A 21,129-nucleotide genomic window follows, 5' to 3' on the forward strand; every position below is an offset into this window, starting at 1 on the left:
GTACACATATCTTGAGAGATTCCGTGTTTATGGAAAACTTTTAAAAATCAAAATCGGTTCCGTCTTCGTGTGGATATGGTCTAAACTGCATGTAGAGTTTCATCACACTAATGCAAAGTGGGCTAACCAATTGCAGTTCATCACAGTAGAGAGGTGTGTGCTTGATTTACTTCTGTTTAAATTGTGTGTGTTAAAAACTACAGTGCCCAGGTGTTTTTAAAAAAATAGCTTTTGTCTTTTTAAAAACAATCAAAACTGTAAATTTGTGACTTGCTTTTAAGTATTTGCTATATGTAAATAGATGCACACTTCCTTTTGATATGGTTGGCCAGTGTAGTTTGGTAGAAAGAAAATAGTTCCTACATGAAGCTGCTCACAACAAGGTCTGTGGATTATCTTTAGTAACCAGCTCATGATTCCTGGAAAGAGGCATTGTTGTTGAGTTTTTTAAATGTGTTTCTATATGCTTTGAGCACCACAAGCCAAGGGGCATCTAGTTTCATTTAATTCAAGAGAGGACATATGTCTCTATGTCTGTTAACACTCGGCAACTCCTACCAAGACAATCTAGACTGATAAACAGGGCTACAGGTAAGAGCAAACATATATGCATATTTGATTTTGGGGTGAACTGCCCTTAAAAGTGGCACCGTTGATCTGTAATCTCTCTTGCTCAGCAGGTATTTGGAGAATGAGGTGACACAGACTTCAGTGAGAGTGCAAACAAAAATCACAAGCAGATCACGTAAGTCACTTTTTTTTGGTTAGGTTTATTTTACAAAAGGTCAAATATACAGTTGATATATATTTAATATAATTTAGATGCTTATAACTGAAAGGGATGCAAACACAATGACAGATTTTAAAAAGCTGTGTTTTTTCATTTTTTGGGTTGAACTGAAATGTTTACAGTGCTAAGTTAACAAACAGATGAACAGTATTGAGAACACATTACATTCACCAACTGGACATTATTTTAAAAATAAACATATAGGGGAAGAGACCAAAGGTGTTGGTGGAGTGGATGTTAGATTAGAGACACCTGAGGTGTTCTGTTAAGCGATAACTCGATTCTTGCAAACTGGATTGAACCATGACACAAAATTAAAAGCCATGAAGCAGGAGGAAAATGTGGTAGCTCTAGTTTTAAATATAGCATGTATTTCTAGAAAATTTAGGCATTTATCAAACTATACTTATCTACCTAGAAGCCTCTGATCACTTCTTTCATACATATAAAAGGTATGAAGCAGGGGGCATCTCTCAGATATTGCACTACACAAGTTCTACACCACATCACACCCTGAGCTTTCAAAAAGGGGAAAAGCAACAGCAGCTTTCTGGCAAAGGCACAGTCATTCTCCCTAAAAATAAAAATATATATAAATCAGCAAAGAGAGGAGACTGATAGTCATAATAGTTGTTACCGTTGCATTCCTTTAGCAGAAATAAAACAGAAGTGATGAGGAATTTGTTTAGACTTGAGCATATAGAAACAGGAAGACAAACCGTACTTTTGCCAAAAACGTCCTTGTTTTTGTTCCCCTTATAAACACTTTAAAGATGTCAGTCTTGATTGTGATCAAAAAGAACTACAAAACCATTGTGAAAATGTTCCTTTGGTAGAAAAAGCTGACAAGAGTCGTCGTATCACAGCAGGCTCGCTCTGGTCGTGTTCAGGAGGAAATTAAGTTGCATTTCTGTTATTAAAAAACAAACATAAAAACAAACAGGTTGAGGAAGCAGGCAGAGAGAATTAGGTCTAAACCAAACATTAAGCGCAGGGTTACTGAAGGTAATCAACTGCTAAAGTTAGTGTTAAAGCAAGGTTAGAAGACAGACAAGTCCTAGCACACTATTTCCCAAACGCATCCTGTTGCTAATGGAAGTGAAACTTCAGTTATTCAAACAAAATTACAGAATGTGGTGTGTGTCAAATACACTGCTTTTATGTGGAGAAGTGGTCACTGTTCATGGGATGTTCTGTGAGGAGAGGTTCACAAGTCAAACATGGAACATATATGGTGTGGCCACAAGATGGAAACACTTTAGGCTTCAGATCAGCTCTTCAGATGCTTTTGAGGAAACTCAGACCAGGAGCCAGATGCATGAAAGATGTGTACGCACAGAAACCATGCACCAAGCATTTTCCAACGTATACTCTGGTATTCATAAAGGAGGAATGTGTGCACCTCATGCATTCTTTACACCAGGCGTACACATGGTTTTAGCTGAGATGGCTGCATGTAATATGACAAGGACGAGATTCATTTTTAAGTTTTGCTAACATTAATCTCCCTGTTAGTGATTGTTTTATCCTGTGAAGTACTTTGTATAGTCTGTTTGAACATCAGGATTATGAATGAATCATTGATAATCGCTCTGATGTTCAATAATAATGATGATTAAGATTTTAATACAATAATGGTTTGTAGAAACACGATGAATCATTGTTACAGACGCTACAAATATCCACAGCTGTGCGTAGTTGGTGACATTGCTGTATTTCTCACTGGCAGATCTAGTGAGTGGCGCAGTGGGCACAAATATCCGTACACAAATGCATGATTAAAGCCATTTATCAGCCATTTTGAGCCAACTTGAGGTATGGAAATAAGGCTTGTGTGCTACACTCCACCATAATCAAGATTTCTAAAACAGAATCAGGCGTGCACACAGTTTTATGAATCTGGCCCGTTTGTCGACGAGATAAAACACCACCAACAAACTGGTCACTTAATTAAACTTTTACTGCTCTGGTAGAGGCTTATTTTTTGGATGTCGTCTTATACATTACCTCCAATTAAAATGTCAGCTCATCCACAAAATTCACACCTGAGTTGAATGATCTACACCTCTTATCATCAGTGCCGCTTTAAACTGGTGGGTTAAACCTTTAAAGGTATACTACGCAGGAAAGCAAGAGCTGACCCTGGCTTTGTATGCTTGGCATTTCGCTCTATTTGCATTATCTTTGGGAACTGTGTCTACAAGTTCGTAGCTTCCTGGTTGCTACCTTTTCATTAACTCCCGACCGCATTCGAGGCAGAGGGCCGAGTGTCTGCAGATCGATACACAGCTACACACTTCTAGGTTCAAGTGATGACTGAAAGGGATTACTAATGTATGAGTCCTGTGTAGTATACATTTAAAGATATGACAACCTCGGAAGGCACCTCAAGTTTTTGATTGGTCATGAAATTAAAGGACACAAAGAAATGAAGCTGGAGGACAAAGACTGTTTGATCATTGGTGCATAATATCTCACAGCACATTTGAACACTTTGCTGACTGAAACCTTCCCCACAAAGTCTCTCATTACAAAATAAGGACGTTCTATTATACACAGTGTAAAAATATATTATTTTCACAGCCCTGCTTGTTTTTTCTTCTGGCTGCTGTTTTGAACTTGTGTAGGAAATACTAAGAAAAATTAATGCTATGATTGTAAAAAATAGAGCTGGAGACATGATGCCACTCCCAGATTCAAGATTTGCCTGAAGAAGTTGTAAGAAAATAAATGTGAGTATCTACAGAGGCACTTGTGTGACTTCAGTGTCACTCTGTCTCACAGGAGTTGCATCAAGTCACCTTCAATTTTTTAAGAGCCCTTTAAACCTGGACTGAAGTTTCCAGCGCTTTGACCCTCAAATCGATTTGATCCCTCCTTGTTTTGGTGTGTAAATGGAGTGTTTCCCCCTCTCACGCTCTCGGGAGTGAAGCCTTTCAAGTTTGTTTTCTATTGGGCAAATTTTTCTTTTCTCTGTGTGTACAAAATTCACCTCAGTGGTGCTCATTTTGTTGTTACTTTTTATGCCACAAAATCTGGGGAAAATTATTATAGTATAATTGATGTGTCATCGCTAATTTGTAATACTCAGAATTATATGAATTTCAAGTACTCGTATAAAGTGTGTTGTGCCACATTTTGGCCACATCGAGTTGCCATCAGGAGAAAAGAAGAGAGAAGCGCGGAGAAGCTTAAAGCAGGGGTAGGCAGTTTAATTTTGGCTTCATTAGGCAAAAAAATCCCACAATAAGATGTAAGCATATTGTCATTCAAGTGTTGTGAAAGAACACTAAACTTCTGCACCTACTCTTAGCTTTGTTTTCAGGCTTTAGAAAATCTAACCCATGATGGGGTGTCATCTAGAGAGAGAGCGATCCTACTGGCTGTTCTAAATCAAGATGCTGATTCAGAGGCACAAAACCCTACAGAGAAAGTTGCTATTCCAGAGCTGGCAACGACTGCCTGCACTGCACAGCAACACATAAAGGAACATGGACTTATCTACAAGAGAGTCTGACAGTAAACAGAACAAAACATGTCTGTATGTGAAGTGTTTCAGAGATGGACAGAAAGTGTTGCTAATAGTTTAGCCTTCTGCTAACCGGCACTAAAGCCTCACAACTGGGGCTAATTTAACTTTGCATTTATGTTGCTAACGTTACCTAGAGTGTCATTGTGTCCTCTGCGTCACTGCCTGCTACTACAGACCAGTTTGCCAGCAGGTCTGGAGATGAACCCTAGTAAGCAGGGCTCTGGGGGCCCAAACAGCCCCAACTTCCTGCCGGATGAGCAAACTTTATGTTGCTGCTGTTACACAGGTTAGACCTGGTGCTGTTGCTGGCCACCAGCTTGCTGTGACACCTGGCATTGGGGGGTTTGTACAGGCTGACTCCTCCCGCAAGCTGAGTGAATGCACAATATGCAACTCTACAATGAAATAACATTAAATAAATCAATGTGTCCAAAACGCTGGGTTACTGTATGAAGGAGATGCCCGTGGTTGTCTGGTGGGAGGGTCTTTACACAGAGAGAGGAGCACTGCAGGAGGAGGATGTTTTTTCAAAGTATGCATTTTTTTCTAGATTTCTGCCTCCCTCAGGTTAAAGTTGTCTTTTCTCCTGATGGTGGCTCTTCTTCTGTGACTTTGCATCAACAAATTAATATAGTAATAATACCAACCATTGATTCATTTCCTAAACCACTGTTCAGGGTATTTAAATTATATTATTGTCATCATATAATTCAATTTTATTTGATTTTGGTGGCAGAAATTATAAATAATTATTTCTGTGCTCACTCCAAAGTTAATTTTGTACACATGAGGCCTTTGGTGCTTGAAATGTAACACGTGACACTACAAAGGAACTTGATGCTGATTTTGGAAAACCCAGCAGTGTGCACTGGGACACAAATCCCGTCACATGGACTTAAGGGTGAGTATTAGCACACTTTCACTCATCTCACATACACCATAACAGACACACACACACACACAATCACAAACAGAGACAGGTTGGTGAGAGCAGTGCTGATGAAAGCTGATTTTGAAAAATACCTGTGGTTCTCTGTATTTGCTGCAGCGCAGGTTTGAAGGTTTGAAGTGGTGGAAGCAGATCACTTTCTGGTGACAGCTTCCCTGACTGACTTTAACCAAGTTTTCCCCTTTTTACTTACTTTTTTATTTTTCTACAAAAGAATCTGTGTATAGAAAAAATACACATTGTTTTCCAAAGTGCACTGAAAGCGTTGTGCACTTCAATATATAATAAAGCGCAAGAGGAGGAATATCTAATAGAGTATGTCGACACTTTCTCGTTTGTGTGTTTGTAGAAAAAGGCGAGAGTTTACTCCACACACACCTCTGTGTGTGAAATGTAAATGTGTTAAATATTTTTCCTAAAGGAGCACTTGATTTAACCAGTTTCGCAGGCAGTGCCTTCCCATCACTTCAGGTGACGTGCCAAAGAAGTTAAATCAAGCACTTGTACACACGTGGCTCTCCCTCTCTTACACAGAACCTCAACATCAATAAAACGAGAATAATCATCATACTCAACACTGTTATAAAACTCCCAAAAATACATTCACTGTGGACACTCAGGGTGGATGTTGTGAGGGTCTGTTGCTGGTAAACACACTCCCAGCACAGACATGGTGAGTGTGTGTATGTCAAAATGCTTGTTCACTCAACTTTATGAGTCTACTATAATCATGTTAGCATCATGCACTCTTTGAGAGTCTCACACACACACACACACACACACACACACATACACACACATACACGTGAAGCCGAATGTGGGTAACAAAATGTGTCTGTATGATGTGTGCACAATGGTGTGTGCGTGTGTGTGTGTGTGTGTGTGAACATGTCACAGGTGATTGCTGTTTGTCAGAGGTGATGGAGGTGTTTGACTCGGCGGGTCAGAGCAACATGTATTGGTTGTCTATCGCCCGCTTGCGACTTCGGTCAGGCTCCAGCTCATAGTCTGAGTCCCGCTGAGGGATGTGGGGGTTGGGGTGGCGCAGCAGCGGTCTCCTCCCCACTGATTCACTGCGCCGAAGAGGAGCGGGGGCTGACGCAGGAGGGTCAGGGGCGGGGTTGGTGCGAGTGAATGGGCGGCTCCCCGACTGGGAAACGGAGCTGGGGCTCGAAGTGGTGCTGGTGGTGCTGGTGCTGGTGGAGCAGGAGGATCGGGGCTGACTGGAGCTGCGGGCCAGACTGCAGTGAGCCAAGCTGGGCTCCGAGCTCCACCGATGGAGGGAGAAAGGGACGAGAAGAGCGCCTGAGAGCTGACCTGGGGGGAGGGGGGGGGTAAAGTAGAGTTTTGGCAACTTTATCAATCAACAACTTCCTTGGCATCTCAGCTGCATTGATGTCATGAAAGGATAATTCTCAATCTTAATTTTTTTGCAACTAAAGACTGCACTCATTAAGTGAATTGATGGCATCTGAGAACATGGCAACATCTCTAAAAGTTCATTGAAAGAGGGAACAAAGGTTTGTTATTACCCAAAATGTCAAAGACACAAACATCCACACCTACAATCCAACTTACTGGTTCAAATTTGACCGTCTGTAGTTTTTCTGTGTGACTATAACCAACATTTTGTGTGTTTTCACTTCGTGTTTTACTGCCTTGTGACCCTTTCAAAAATAAAGCTATGTCTACTTGTTATCCATGTGAATGGTTCCAAGAAGACTTTTAAATTACGTAATTTTGCATTTTGTTTCGGAAACTGGCCAATATTTCACAATGAATAACAAGAATTAGAAGTCAGAAAAAAACTCTACATTCATATGTCACAAAACTGTGTTTTCAGTTCCCTACTTCACAAGTGTTTTGCAACCTCACAGATTTATCCTGTGACCCAGTAGAGGGGTCCCGACCCTCATACGTTAACCCAAAAAACACAAAATGTTCTGAAATACAAGAGGTCTTTCCTTTTAGTCCGGCACTTTTCTGACTTGGTGAGCTTTAGCTCCGCATTTCAAAGCATTATCCATTTAGAGGTGGTGAAATTTTAATGTTTTGTGATGTAAATGTCTTTTCTTTTATTCTGTTTTTCTGTTGGCTTTGCTGACAGCAGGCGGGCTGGGTTAACATGCTTAAACGTGCCCATTGCTCACCCTCCGGTCTCCACTGGTTAGCTAATGTTAGCCTTAGCTGCTCTTCAATGCTAGTGGCACCGCTCATTCATCAATTACTGCTGGTAACGCCATCCCAGTGGGACAGCATTACAGTGAGTAAGCTGCTTCATTTTGAGCCGCAAAATCCCTTTAGCACTGTTAACTCTGTTAGCACCACTAGCTGTGCTGACACTCCTAACAGTGCTAACTGTGATCGTTAACAATACTAAATGGGATTTGTGGTTCAAAATTGAGCTGCTTACTCACCAGGGTGACCAGGGCGGAGACCGAATGGTGGGCACCAGAATGCGGTCCTGCCACCATGGACCCAAACTGGCTGATGCAGCCAATTTTTCCCAGTTTCCACTTGTGGTATTGAAGCGAAAAATCCCCTGCTGCCCATAAAGCATTTCCCCTTTGACCACCATTATAACAGAGATGTCTGTAAAACTGTTAAAAGGACGCCTCGAACTGCAGAGAAGGTCAGCTATGACTCTTTTTATGATTAATTTTTGATCCATATAGACTTATCACAAGTCAAAAAAAGCAATTTAAAAATTTGTGGCATCATCACAATGCGAAGTCCATGAGCTGAGCAAGAACTCATGGGTGGGACCAGCGGGAGAAACACTACTGCGCATATTCAGCGGGCTGCATACCGCGAAAGTAAACCCTGAGGCTAGAAACTTTTTTTGGCATATGTGCCAGGCGAGCCACACCATTGGAATTAAAGTTGCCATCTTGGCATCTGGTACCTATGCATAATTGTAAGTATATGGTCAGCCAACCTGGGTGTTGGTGCACTGTACAGTTTAGTGAAGAGTAGCAGAATTAATCTACAGATGTCTCGGTGGTTAACTCCTCAATGGTTAACCACTGACATTCCTCATGACTGGTTTAGATAATCTGGCTAAACTGTCTGACTTCTTGTGGTTTGTGCCTCATTAAACTTGGTTCTTGTAACGCTGCAGTGCTCCCAGATCTCAGCAATTACCTTTGTTCGTGCAGTGTTACCATAACCACTAAAATGGTGGTGAAGACTAAATATGATCCAAATAAAAGTCTCAAGTAATCATTGCTACAAACACTCAGATATCAATAATGTTTAAGTATGACATGGAGACATGACTGAGAGGTTGATGGTAGAGTCTCACCCTGTGATGGAGGGCTGGAGCCCGCCACTACGAAGCTGGACAGAGTGACGGCACCGGCAGCTCCACACTCTAGTGGGATGGGGAAGAGGCGGAAGTGACTGAGCATGTCCATAACAGAGGGGAAGCGCAGGTGCTGTACCCTGCACTGACCCCATTCTGTTAGCGAGAGGCGCAGGTGCTGCAGAGACAAAGACAGACACAGAGAGACAGAGACGTGAGTAAAGACAAACATCAAGACAGACAGACTCAGTGTTTGAGTTTGAGCAAGAACTCAAGTGTTCCCCATTCCTTTTCTTCAACCCGCTGGTCAGTGGTCACGCTTGTTTGCATGTTTGTAAGTTTGCATAAGGCTTCCTCATTTCAGCATTTACCAACATCAGGAAACGAGGTTGTCACCAGTTTTACGTATGCGGGCGAAAATAAGAACATTGTGGGTTCATGTTACTTAATTTTTTGCTAAACCACTTCTGATGAGAGACAAGTGCTGGTGTGATCACTGAGGGGAGATGTACCTTTGCTTTCCCCTGGTAGTTAAATGTGAGGACGTAGTCTCCTCTTCGTGTCTCACTCTGTCGGACCAGAAACACTCCGTGTCCCTCCGGTCCAGAGCTCTGGACCAGGTGGGCAGCCTTGACGCGGGAAATGGGCCCGTGGAACCACGGGTAGGAGAACAGGAAGTGATCGGTCTTCTGGACAGAAAGCTCGGGCAGGGTGAAGGTGACAGGACCTGGAGGGATAAAAAGAGAAACAAAGTGGTAAATTCTTGTAAATCATTAAGATGGACTAACAAATACTTTTATATTAAAGGGTAACTTTGGTATTTTACAGCCCCAAAACCGCCATGGCCAAAGCACTAAAAATAACTAGCAATCCCTCCTTGCACAGGTTATCTGAGAGCACAACTACGGAAAAGTACAACACCTTCAAGCTGCAGCAGGACGTTAGTCTACAAACTATGATGAATGGTTAGAAATGTCAGTTTAGGTAATTATTTACTATTTGCCTTTGTTTTCTATTCAAAGTGTTGTTTTCTGTTCAAACTGGGAGTTTGTTTAAAAACCTGTCTGATTGTCTGAATGCTTGTGTTTCTCGCCCCGCTGTCTGAAATACTCCTTGTATTTACTTAAAGCAGACAGGCTGTTTGAGACCAGAAGGGGCACATGAGGACACACTGGGTGCCATTCATGAAATATTAGTAAATCTGTAGGTTGATCTGCACATAAAAACCTCAGCGCGTTGGTTTGCTATTTTACTTATTCAGAGAACAGGTGCACTCCCGTGATCTTGATCCTTTGGTGTAAGTTGGTCATAAAGTCAGTCCGAGCTGTCTTAAGTCAATCTTACATTACACCAAATCAAACATGATTAATATTATCGTTAAGTTTTCAGTCTTGGCTCATGCAAATACTGAAGTTCAATGACGTGAGCACTGTCAACAACATATGGAGAAACAAAAAGCAGAAAACTGGGTAGACAGTAAACTTGGAGGGGAGTCTGGGGAGGTGCAAGAACATGAACAAATCTCTTGTACTGTGGGAAAGGTGGAGAAACTGGTGGAGTTGTGGAGTGAGGAAAAGGCAGTTTTTAAGTCGGTGTGTATTTTATCCACCAACCAGCACTTATGTTAGTGAGAAATCTTCATTTTAAAATGGTTCACCTCTCATTCCCACAGTGTCCTCCCACTAAAATACTGCAGCTAACCAACAGAGGCTGGTAGTTTGTACACAAACACAGTTTACCTTTATGGATCTTTAAGTAATGTGTTTTTGCAGACACATAAGGAGTCGTTATTACGCCATATTTCTTAAAGGGAGTTTGGCGTAATATTTTTCAACAGGAGCAGAATGCCAAATAATCTAAAGAGGAATTTAGTTGTAGTCTTGCAAATAGTGAACCTGCAAGATCCCTAGTCTTTGCAAAATCATTTCAAAGTCTTTTCAGAGTCTCCTAATGCAGGGTCTCATCATCTCACCACTCACTTTGACTTCCCAACTCCGAGCTTCCTCTCTGGTTGGCTGGAGCAGAGCTGTCAGCTGAGGAGGGGAGAGGCTCCAGATCCACACTGACTGACCTGAGGGACAAAAACAGATTCAGATTACACACTCTGTATCATCTACATACAGCAAGTTTATGTTATTCTCATTGTGGAACACCTGGGGAGGAAAATAGGTCAAATTCATGATTATTTCACTTCATTTTAAGTCATTTGGGTTTCACCATCTGTCTTCAGCAACAGATATGGGTAGAAAACGAAAGAGTGAGAGGTGTGTGTGTGTGCGTGTGTTTGTGGGGTAAGTCAAGTGAGCATGGAGGAAACAGCAGGCTGAGGGAACACAAAGACACCGAGCACAGACAGGAAGTGAGTCCAGTTCACCAGTTCACATCTGAACTAAGACTTACTGTTCTTCTGTTTCACTGCTCACACACACACACACACACACATAGCCACACAAACATGCACACACAGACAGCATGCGGTATGCGTGTGTACATACACAAACGAGAACGGGAAGGTTAAAGAGGGAAGCCTGAGCAAATCCTGCTAAAATGCTGACTTGAGTTTGCAGCGCTTTGAATAACAGGAAGACAAGTCTCCTTTCTCCTCCTCACTGTGTATGTGTGTGTGTGTGTGTGTGTGTGTGTGTGTGTGTGTGCTTGTTCTTCTATCTTTGTGAGAATCAGTTCATGTTTTATTGTGGCAAAGTGAGGACATTTTGCAAAGTATGGCCATTTCAGCCACTCAGCAAAGCTACATCTCCCACATCCGACCACATCTGAAAAGGAAAAGTGTTTATTCTCGTTCCAAATGAGCCCCCACTCGAAAAGCATCACCGCATCACTCTGCCTCCCTCATCTCCCTTTTGATGAATCACACAAACTGGGACGATGACGCACACTTTTGGACAATGGGTCTTTTTCAAAGCGCACATTTATAGAAGGAAAAGCGCAGGTGTTACTAATAACGGCTCTGTTCTATTCAAGTGTCCCAGTGAGCCATGACAGTGGGACGGTGAGCCAACATGCACGATATCAGGAGCACGAAACTGAAACACCTGTGCTTTTCCTGCTGTCACATATTAGCCTTCTTTTCTCAAGGGGCATTCGCGGTGTTGCATTCAAGATGTACAAATAAAAAGTGGGAGAGATAGTTGTGCAAAGGATGAAAAAGTCGCACGAGTGAGAAGTTCAAACACTGCCTGCTTTTATACCTCTGCACACCTGGCAAATCCCTGCATTAAGCGGTCATGATTGTCGGATTGTTGTTCCGGAAAGTACTGACAGACTGGGGCTGATGAAATGAATGAGAGGGCTGTGTGTTTTAATGCAGGGCTAAAGTCTGTGTCTAAACGCAGCCTTAAACTATCTGACTGTCTGAAGCATCCTGTGGCATGTGAGGTCAGAATCAGGATTAGGTTAAGAGCCAGCATGTAGTCGTGATGTGAGCAGTTCGGATTTGGAGACAGGATGCATTATGTTAACCCTAAGAGACGTGCAGGACCGCCAGTGATCTTGGGCGGACATTACTGTCTTTCAGAGGCTGTAGTGGGCTGAGCTTTGAAGCTCGAGTGAAGACACTGGTAACTTGAAGACCAAAAGAATCCATTAGTCACTAACAAAGTCATCCAAGCTTGCTCAGGTGGATGCTCCGAAGTTAAGCTTAATTTGACGAGAGAAAAACTGGCAGGGCCATTTTCACAGGGGTCCCTTGACCTCACACGTCAAGATACCTGAATGAAAATGGTCTCTATGGGTACCCTTGAGTCTCTCCTTTACAGACACACCCACTTTATGCTAGTCCCATGCAGTTTTGGACAAAAATCATGCAGCTTTTTGCATGTAGTGCAAAAGTTTTCTTTTTGCCTATTGTACTTGAATATTTCTGCATACTGGTATCTCTGAACAAAACATTTATTACACATTTATGACTAGAAAAACTTGACACATGGTGATCAGCTGCATCTTAAATTAAACTTCAGGTTCTCTGCTTTCAGATAATCCATACCACTTCTACGGGGCATGAACTGTTGACCTGCTATCCCCCCTGAAGATCCCCTGTACCCCCCCATAAAAAAAGATACTAGGTCTATGGTTGGTCTCAGAGGGTTAAAGACGGTCCTCCCTCTAACTGCAGTACAAATGTGGTTTTTGTGTGTCAGGAAAAAAAAGAGTGACAGAGTTTTGAAGCTCAAATTTCTTCTCCTCATTCACAGTCACATCAGCCTCACATCACCTATGTGCAGTAGGCCATTATTTGGAACAATATCAGCTTACCGGTGTGCACGCGGTAGTAAAGAAGTAGAACAGAAATGCCAAACAAATAACTGTGTTAGTTACACACAGTTAGCTCTTACACACTGTGTAAGTGTTTCCATTACACACTCTGTCCACCAGAACACACTGACAAGTTGATTTTTTAACTGTTGAATGTCTCGATCAGTTTGTATCCTGGTCACAACCCATATCAACACCCTTTATATATGCATTTATGTTAAAAAATAAATGGCAGCTATATCATTATCAGATTTTTTTAAGCTCTAAAATATCAATATATCTGTATTAGCCTCAAAAATTAAGTGTTGGTCAGGATATAGTGTGCACACACACACACACACACACACACACACACACACAGATGCACTCTTTCTAAAAATATTAGTGCATGCACTTTAACGAGTGTCTGCACATGTATTGATGACAAATAGAACACTTCATGAGATATCTGAATAAACACCGAATTCAAGAGTGAACTCTGACCTCGTTTCCGCAGTGGATGAGTGTTCGATGTTCTGCTGACTGTGTTTGTGTGTGTGTGTGTGTGTGTGTGTGTGTGTGTGTAAGCAAGAGCATTACAGACATCTGCAGAAATGAGAAAGGTCCTGAGATTCTCCCCAGTGTCAGACCTCCTCCACACTTCCTTTTACAGAGCAACACGCACACAAAGACACAGATATGTATGCTCTGAAACATAAGGTCAAATTTATATTAGCTTTTTGGTCCGATCCTAATGTCTGCTGATAAAGATACTCCTCGTCACACAGAAAGGAAAGACAGTATAATCTGTATTACTCTGAATGTTACTTAATATAAAGTATTGCCCTGAATGCAAACGTAGCAGAGCTCACACTGCAGCTCCGTTTAAGAAACAATATTTCTTTGCTACATTTTTACTTCTGTCATGACTTCGAATGTGCTTGTTTACCCATTTTGTTTTTAGGTTAAAATTTTGTTAAACTATTATTTGCTTCCTCAGTAATATGTGTCCTTTTAGAGTCAATTTCATCGTGCACTTAAGCCACTATTTTAGTGGACCACCAAGACATTACTAGTAATATTTTAGCAATATATTTTATACCTATGTTTTTTTTTCTGTTTCTCCCAGCACTCAAATGTTCCAGTATTCTTGTGACCTTATTTGCTTTTATTCAAAGGTGGAGAGGTGACAGAAAATCAAGGAAGAGAGAGGGGAGTTATGTAGTTAAGCATGAAGTAACCACTACACTAACAGGACTCCCACACAGCTCTCCAACTTAAATAAAATTATCTTGAAAAATTACATACAAAAAAGTCCAGCTCAATAACATAACAACATTTATTACAGAGCTTCTCAAGCCACAGCAGAAAACTCTCCCCTCCAGATGTGTTACATCTCAGAGTTTAAGTGTAAATATTAAGTTGACTGATGAGTTTGACGAATGATCATTTCCAGAAATATTCCAAATATAACAAGACTCTAACCTGCTCAAGTCAGTAGAGCCCGAATGCAAATTAATGCATGGACAAACTCTCATATATACACACACACACCCTGCAAAATATTCTCACTTGCATTTGCAAACACATACCTCAGCACAAGTAAACATCCAGCACGCCCACAAACACTAAAAACAGCCAAAGTCCAAGTGTTAAATATTTCCACTCAGAATCTCGAAGGAAAAAGAAGTTGTGTTAGGAGAGATGGATGAGGATGACGTAGGCTCCTGTTACATGCTGTGTGTGTGTGTGTCTGTCTGTCTGTCTGTCTGTCTGTCTGTCTGTGTGTGTGTGTGTGTGTGTGGGACACAGCTGGCTTCATCAGGTTGAACTAAATTATGGATTTCATGACTAAGTTTTGAGTCGCATTCAGAATTCAAATATGTAATGGAAAAAAACTCTAAATCTAAATGAGTTCAGGCTTCAGTTCTGTTTGTGCTCACAAGCAGAGTTGCATTAAATGTTTCAAACAGACTATCAAGGTGTCACGTAACAAATTACCCACTGAGTGTTTCTCACCTGTTGCTGATACATTCTTTTAGCTCTGTGGTCCAGGAGCTGACCTGCTGGTCGTTGTCCGTCTCAAATATCAGACTACCTCGATTAACCTGCAGAGGCAGAGATGCTTTAAATATACCATCCACATTATACAGACGCTGAGCTGCACTACATTGTGCAAATATGAGAAATGACCTGCACACATTAAATGTACAGTTTCTCTCAAGCCCAGTTTAGACCAAAGATTCGGGACGAGACAAAACTGTTTTAGAACATTGCAGAGAGAAGCTGCAGCGGTGTGAACTGGCTGTCTGAGCTCGACTCAAGCCAGCTGATGGTGTCACCTGAAACTCAGCAGGTCAAATCGCCAGTGGCTGGTTTATAGAATGTAAAGCATTTCACTTGTCAAGTCAAAATGACCACAGACAGCATGTTCGCTTGCTGCAGCAGATGCTCTACAAATGCAGCTGTAGCGGGTATCTCACTATCACTGTTCTCATTCATATTTTGAGAAGATACAAATGTTAATTCAGCCACAAAGAGCTGAAAATCACAACGGAGGTATAGAGAGTTGTTGCATAGAGATGATACACTGTCTCCTCTAGTTGCATTGGTGTGAACTGGCAGGTTTTTAGAACATTGCAGAACGCCACATTGCAAGTCGTTGTTTGTTTCAACTCATCTCGTCACAAATCTTTGGTCTGAACTGGACTTAATGCTATCAATACACTGACAGCATATGTCGGGCTTAATATTTCCATTTAGGTCGTGACTCACTTTTTTTTTTCTGTAAATTTTGTGACTTATTATAATGATCAAAAACAGGTTTAAATGATACACCACCTTAAAAAAAGCCTCAGGAAATATACTTTTTTTGAGCCAGACATAGACGAGTAGTTCTTTAAAATTCAATTTGCATGTGGCCTTAGAATCTCTGCTTTCAGTGTTGAAGAGTAGACGGGGAAAATTAAGTTTTGTTGGCTTGTGATGTCAGAGTGCAGACTTTTTATATGTTTACGCATACATGTACAGTTGCTCTTCCACTGTATTGAGGAACAGAGGTATCAGAACGAGCTACAGGTCACAGCTCCACGTAGCCTTTTGGTAATAGCTTGTTTTCAGGCTCCTGACTGGCCGACATCATCTTCTTCTTTGAGTGATGGGTTATACTACAGCCTGTTGGTGTGGCATGCTCTTGACTGTACTTCAGTTGTGTTTTTGTTCGGGGTTTTTTAAACAGTATTTGTGTTGACAGGTTATTTTTTAAGAATGTAGGAGGCAAAAACCCCATCTTCAAAAATAACTGTGTACATGTGGTTTACGCCTCGGATTTAAAATAAGGTTGTCTTTACCCCCTACAGCCGGGCGTTGCCTCGAACAGGAGAGGTGCTAACAATATTCAGAAGCTTTCAGTGAAGCAGAAGTAGTCAGACATGTTTTTTTACTTTACCTCCTTTCCCTAATTTAAAAAATATTTTATTTCATAGTAGTGGGCAGACTAAGAAAACTGTGATAGAGACAGAAAGTTTGCACACTTTCCACAACTGCTGTGTAAAACTGCTCTTAAATGCTCACTGCTGTGGCTGTAAAAATCGTAGCTTACGTCTTTGCTGTGAACAAAGGTAGTAATCAATTCATCTTTTTTCTTTTTTTGGGCTGTGCAAAGTGTTGTAAATCAGTGTAACAAACAGCAGAGAGGTAACTGGTGACATGAGAAAACTGTGGAAGTGTTTCTCTCGTGCAAATGTATGTTATGACAGCCATCTTTCCACCCTACAGGTGGTGAGTGTTTGATACTCAAGAGACAAAGTTTGGGTGGAGTATCTTTCAAGTATAAACCATCGAGGTCGAAATGAAAACTGTTTGTTGAGTTTTGTTATGAAATGATATGACACGATGATTGTTCTGTTTCCTCTTCATGTTGGTTTGAATGTTGAAGATCTGAGCACATGCGGATGTAAACAGCACAGTGGGCAGAGTCTGCAGACTCAAACTGTACCCAGTTTTATCTCATTTCCATGTAGTCTAAACCGTGTACGTACCTTTAAAACAAATGTGTTTAAGTTGTCAGGCATCTCAAGCCGGTTGCAACGACGTACTTCTTGGATATCTGAGCAGTGAGTTGTCAGCTTGGGACTGGATGCCTGAGACACACAATAAAGACATGATGACAGTCAAATCAGATGATTCTCTCATGAAAGAAAAAAGTCGCAGAGACAGAAAGGAGAAAGTGAAACAAAGGATGTGTGATTGAAGAGTGTTAACTTTCTTGATTACAACTATAGTTTCTTTAATAGTTAAATGTCTTTATAAAAACTTGTTTGTGAAATGAGGAACTGAGTCTTCAGCCGCAGTCTGATGTGGCTGACCATGTGATGTTGCTAAATTCCCTGAATGGTTCAACAGCACATTGAACAACATGCCACAGGCTATTTACTGGTAGTCTGTGAGGAAGCACAGCTTGGTTGGGTGTCAAGAGTTTGGGGCTGTGAAAGGAATGATTCATGGACCTGATGTCTTTGATTCTGGGCCTACTGAGAAAAGTATAACTGCTTCAACTAGCACAAGGTTATATGCTATTTTTACTTTTGCTGCAGAAAGAAACAAACCACTACAGTGGACTTGTGATAAGCACCTTCTGTTAAGGGTTGGTGTAAGGTTATATTTGAACTGATTCCTTTGGAATATCTTACAGATGTTCTACATACCAAAGCAGATCAGTTTTTAAAAGTTTGGATACCTTATCTGAATTATCTTGGACCTGAGTTTTTCAGAGTTTCCTAAACATGAACTCTTGTGACCTGTGATTTACCTGAAACACAGACTATTTCCTGTAACCTCCTGCATGTGTTTGTTGATCTCAACTAGTGCTGCTTGTTTCTGTAGCTAGATTTTATTGTTTGTCTTATATAGTTATTGTGGAAAATAAGAAAACTCAATACATATTTTGTTTAAAAAAGAAAAAAGGATTCAGAAAAATTATCCTGAGAAATTGTTTCTGGGAAGACAAAAAAAAAAAAAAAAATCCATTCATCTCCATTGTTTGGGGTGGCAGAGGATGTCTGGATGACAGATATTCCCATAACTGTAGCAAATAAAAAACAAACTATTGGGTGATTTGGGTGAATCAGCCTTTTAAACCTGCAGATAATTTGTGGACTTCTGACATACAAGCCTCTGCTATACTAATCAAGCTCAGCTTACAGCTTTGCAGCAGTCCAACTCACACACTTTGTTCCTCAGCGGCACATTAATGCAGCAAGGTTTGTAAATTTCTACCCTGATCTCTACTCTGACCTCTTTTTTTTTAACTTTCATTTAAATATCTAGCATATCAACGAAGTGGCTTTCACTTGGAACTGAATGGACTTGACTTCTGAGTAAGGTGCTGCTGCAATATGTCTTATTTTAAGATTGATGAGCGAAGCTACAGCTACCACACCACACCACAGGATGTTCATGTGTACAGTAGGTTCATATGTGCATGTTTCTAAATGTGCATGCATGTGTGAGTGTGAAGCCTCTGTGCTGCTGAAACTGAAGCCTCTCTCAGTGACAGAAGATGCAGTGAGTCACAGGAAAAGAAGAGCATGATGGGAGCTCTCACGGCAGAGCTCCAAGGTCGACGCCACCAGGACAAACTGTGATTTAAAAACGAGACATGAGGGGCTTCCTGGTGGCTGTTTGACCCGCAGTGCACAGCGTGAACTCTTGATACTGTGACTTTGAGTCAAGCTTGTGACCATTTTCTGCTTTCCTGACTTTCATGCACTTATAAAACAGACATATGGAGATGCAGATGGGCGAGAAATATAAGGAAAAACCAACGTAAAAGTGTTTTAGTAAAGTGTAGAACCATCACGTGCCGCCAGAGCAGCTTCAATGTGCCTTGGCATTGATTCTGTAAAGGCCAAGACACACTTAACTGACAACAAAGAACTAGTGGGGACCAAGGCCGACTGTTGCGTCGCCTCACATCATCTGTGTCTCAGCCAAAAAGTCGCACATGAACACACCGCAAAGACTACAGCCGACAGCCAACCAGTTCGTACATTCTGCACCTGCATGAGGGGAAGTAACTCTCCATACCAGCAGGCAGCAGTAGTCTGTATTTGCAAAGGTCACAGCATCCGATTCACATCATTTTCAAACTCATCGTGCCCTCCAGATGATGGCACCCTTGAAGACACTGCTCTTTTATTCAGGTTTTTCCTTTAATTTATCATCAATCTGTCCTTCCTACAGATGTAAGACCTCTTTAATGTCCTGACCCATGCAGGTAAACCTGAAACCAGCTGGACAGAAGACAGATGGCGTGTGTGTGCACATCCACGTGCTCAAACTTATCATACTTCACTAATAATGCGATGTGGACCCTTCGAGCCCCCGAGATGCAAACGAGCGCTAACAGAGCCAGCGGCATAAACACACACACACACACACACACACACACACACACACACACACAGATGAATGACCCAGTCAGCCGTGTGTGCAGGCCTATGGCACGTTGGGTCAAAGGTCACCTCTGAAATGAAGCCTGGGTGACAGCTGATAGAAACACGTGGAGACAAGAAAGTCAGCAACTCTTATCGAGAGTCAAAACTAGTGTGTATGGGTCATGAGTCAGCTATAGATGTAGGTCGACTAACCACTTAACCGGCTAATTGTTGCAGTATGTTAACATGGTAACAATATCTTTACTTTATTGCTATATAATTATTAGGGCAGCAACCAATAATTATTTTCACTGTTGATTAATCTGTGGATTATTTTCTCAATTATTTGATAGTTATTTGGTCTCAAAAATGTCAGAAAATGGTGAAAAATGACGATAAGTGTTTCTCAAAACCCCAGATGACGTCCTCAAAAGTCTTGTTTTGTCAGCAGCATATTCAGTTAAATGTCAGAGAGGTGTAAAGAAACCAGAGAATATTCACATTAAAGTGGCCGGAATCAGAGATTAGTTGGCCATTAATTTAATACTTAGCAGTTAATCGATTAATCGCTGCAGCTGTAATAATCACGTCGAGAGATAATCCTGCGGCACACAGCGGAAGCTAACAAGCTACAGTTGGATCAGCATTAAACCCTATGGGGACAAACATATGCAATAGAGCAGAACAAAAAAAAATGGAAGGGGGGCAGAGTTGCGTGAGAGAGCAGAAGCAGCAAAAGGAAACAGACGAGACGGTGAAAGACACGGCGTTGTTGGGTGGGAGAAGAGGGAGGGATGAAAGGCAGAAGAAAGAGCGGGGAGGACGGATTCCAGGGCTTTGTGCACCGGATAAGTTTGAGTCCATGTGACAGTGTGTGAGCCTGAGGAATGTCTATGATAATCCTACACACACACACACACGCGCACACACACACACACATCAAAAGAATAGATTAACCCACCCCCCACACATACACATACACACGCACTCGCCCAATTTCCTCAGCTTGCCGGTGATTCGAACAAACCCTGTAACTCCAAGCACTTTTTGTTTTAACCGCAGTGTCTAATACTATCAATAACACGCAGTGTGACGCAGAGATGAGAGGGATGTGACTCATTCAGAGAGTTCTGAGTCAGTGAATGAGGAACTGACTGAAAGTTGCACTTGTAACCAAATTGCTGCTACAGCTGCATTTTAGCCCAGGATGTTCACAGAAATTCTGTTTCTTCAGATTCAGGTTAAAACTTTCAGGATTTCCTATGACTGGAGTGAGAACGATGCAATCAATGTATTCTCAGAAGAGGCGTGTTCACACTTGCAGGAAAGACCAGAGGTACATACGAAGTACAAAAAAGAGTTGTCATTGTACAAGATACTATGAGTGAACAATCCTTGTTGATTGGTGAGACACTCGCGACATTCAGTCTCACTACAGAGGCTGAAAAGTGATTTAAACAATAAACAATAAAAGTGACAAAAAAGGGGGTTTATATTTCATATTTGGACTTGTAAACAGTCAGTGACAAAACAATCTCACTCCAAGCCTGATAGAGTAGCTGTTCTTGAGCTTTCGATTATATTATGTGGTCTTCATCTGCAGATTGTTTTTGAGTTTGTTCTGAGGTTGAAGTTCACACTGCTGTTTTAATATAATTAAATACTAGGGCTGGGTATTGTTAAAAAATTATGAAGCTTTACCCCATAAAGTGGGAGAGCATATGAGCAAAAGCACCTCACCCAGCGTCTTCTTTTTTTTTTTGCCTTTAATGCACAGCGTCTCCTGCTTTTTGCAGACGATGTGGTTCTGTTTGTTTCATCACACTGTGACCTCCAGCCTACACTGGGGCGGTTTGCAGCCAAGTG

At 41.5% G+C, this 21,129-nt stretch overlaps 1 protein-coding gene across 3 annotated transcripts in view; it reads right to left on the minus strand.

Annotated features, from left to right (window-relative positions):
* Positions 1-759: 759 nt before the first annotated feature.
* sh2b3 (SH2B adaptor protein 3) overlaps positions 760-21,129 on the minus strand; it is a 72,158-nt gene continuing 51,788 nt past the window's right edge. For all 3 annotated transcript variants that reach the window (XM_049578728.1, XM_049578729.1, XM_049578730.1), the window contains exons 3-8: positions 16,867-16,968; positions 14,846-14,934; positions 10,555-10,646; positions 9,088-9,302; positions 8,576-8,753; positions 760-6,588 (exon numbers count right to left, since the gene is read on the minus strand). In XM_049578728.1, coding sequence (XP_049434685.1) covers positions 6,215-6,588; positions 8,576-8,753; positions 9,088-9,302; positions 10,555-10,646; positions 14,846-14,934; positions 16,867-16,968 — 1,050 coding nt within the window. In that variant the 3' untranslated portion in view covers positions 760-6,214. The remainder of the gene's footprint in view (positions 6,589-8,575; positions 8,754-9,087; positions 9,303-10,554; positions 10,647-14,845; positions 14,935-16,866; positions 16,969-21,129) is intronic.

Source organism: Epinephelus fuscoguttatus, linkage group LG6 (genome assembly GCF_011397635.1).
Source record: "Epinephelus fuscoguttatus linkage group LG6, E.fuscoguttatus.final_Chr_v1".
Taxonomy (NCBI): domain Eukaryota; kingdom Metazoa; phylum Chordata; class Actinopteri; order Perciformes; family Serranidae; genus Epinephelus; species Epinephelus fuscoguttatus.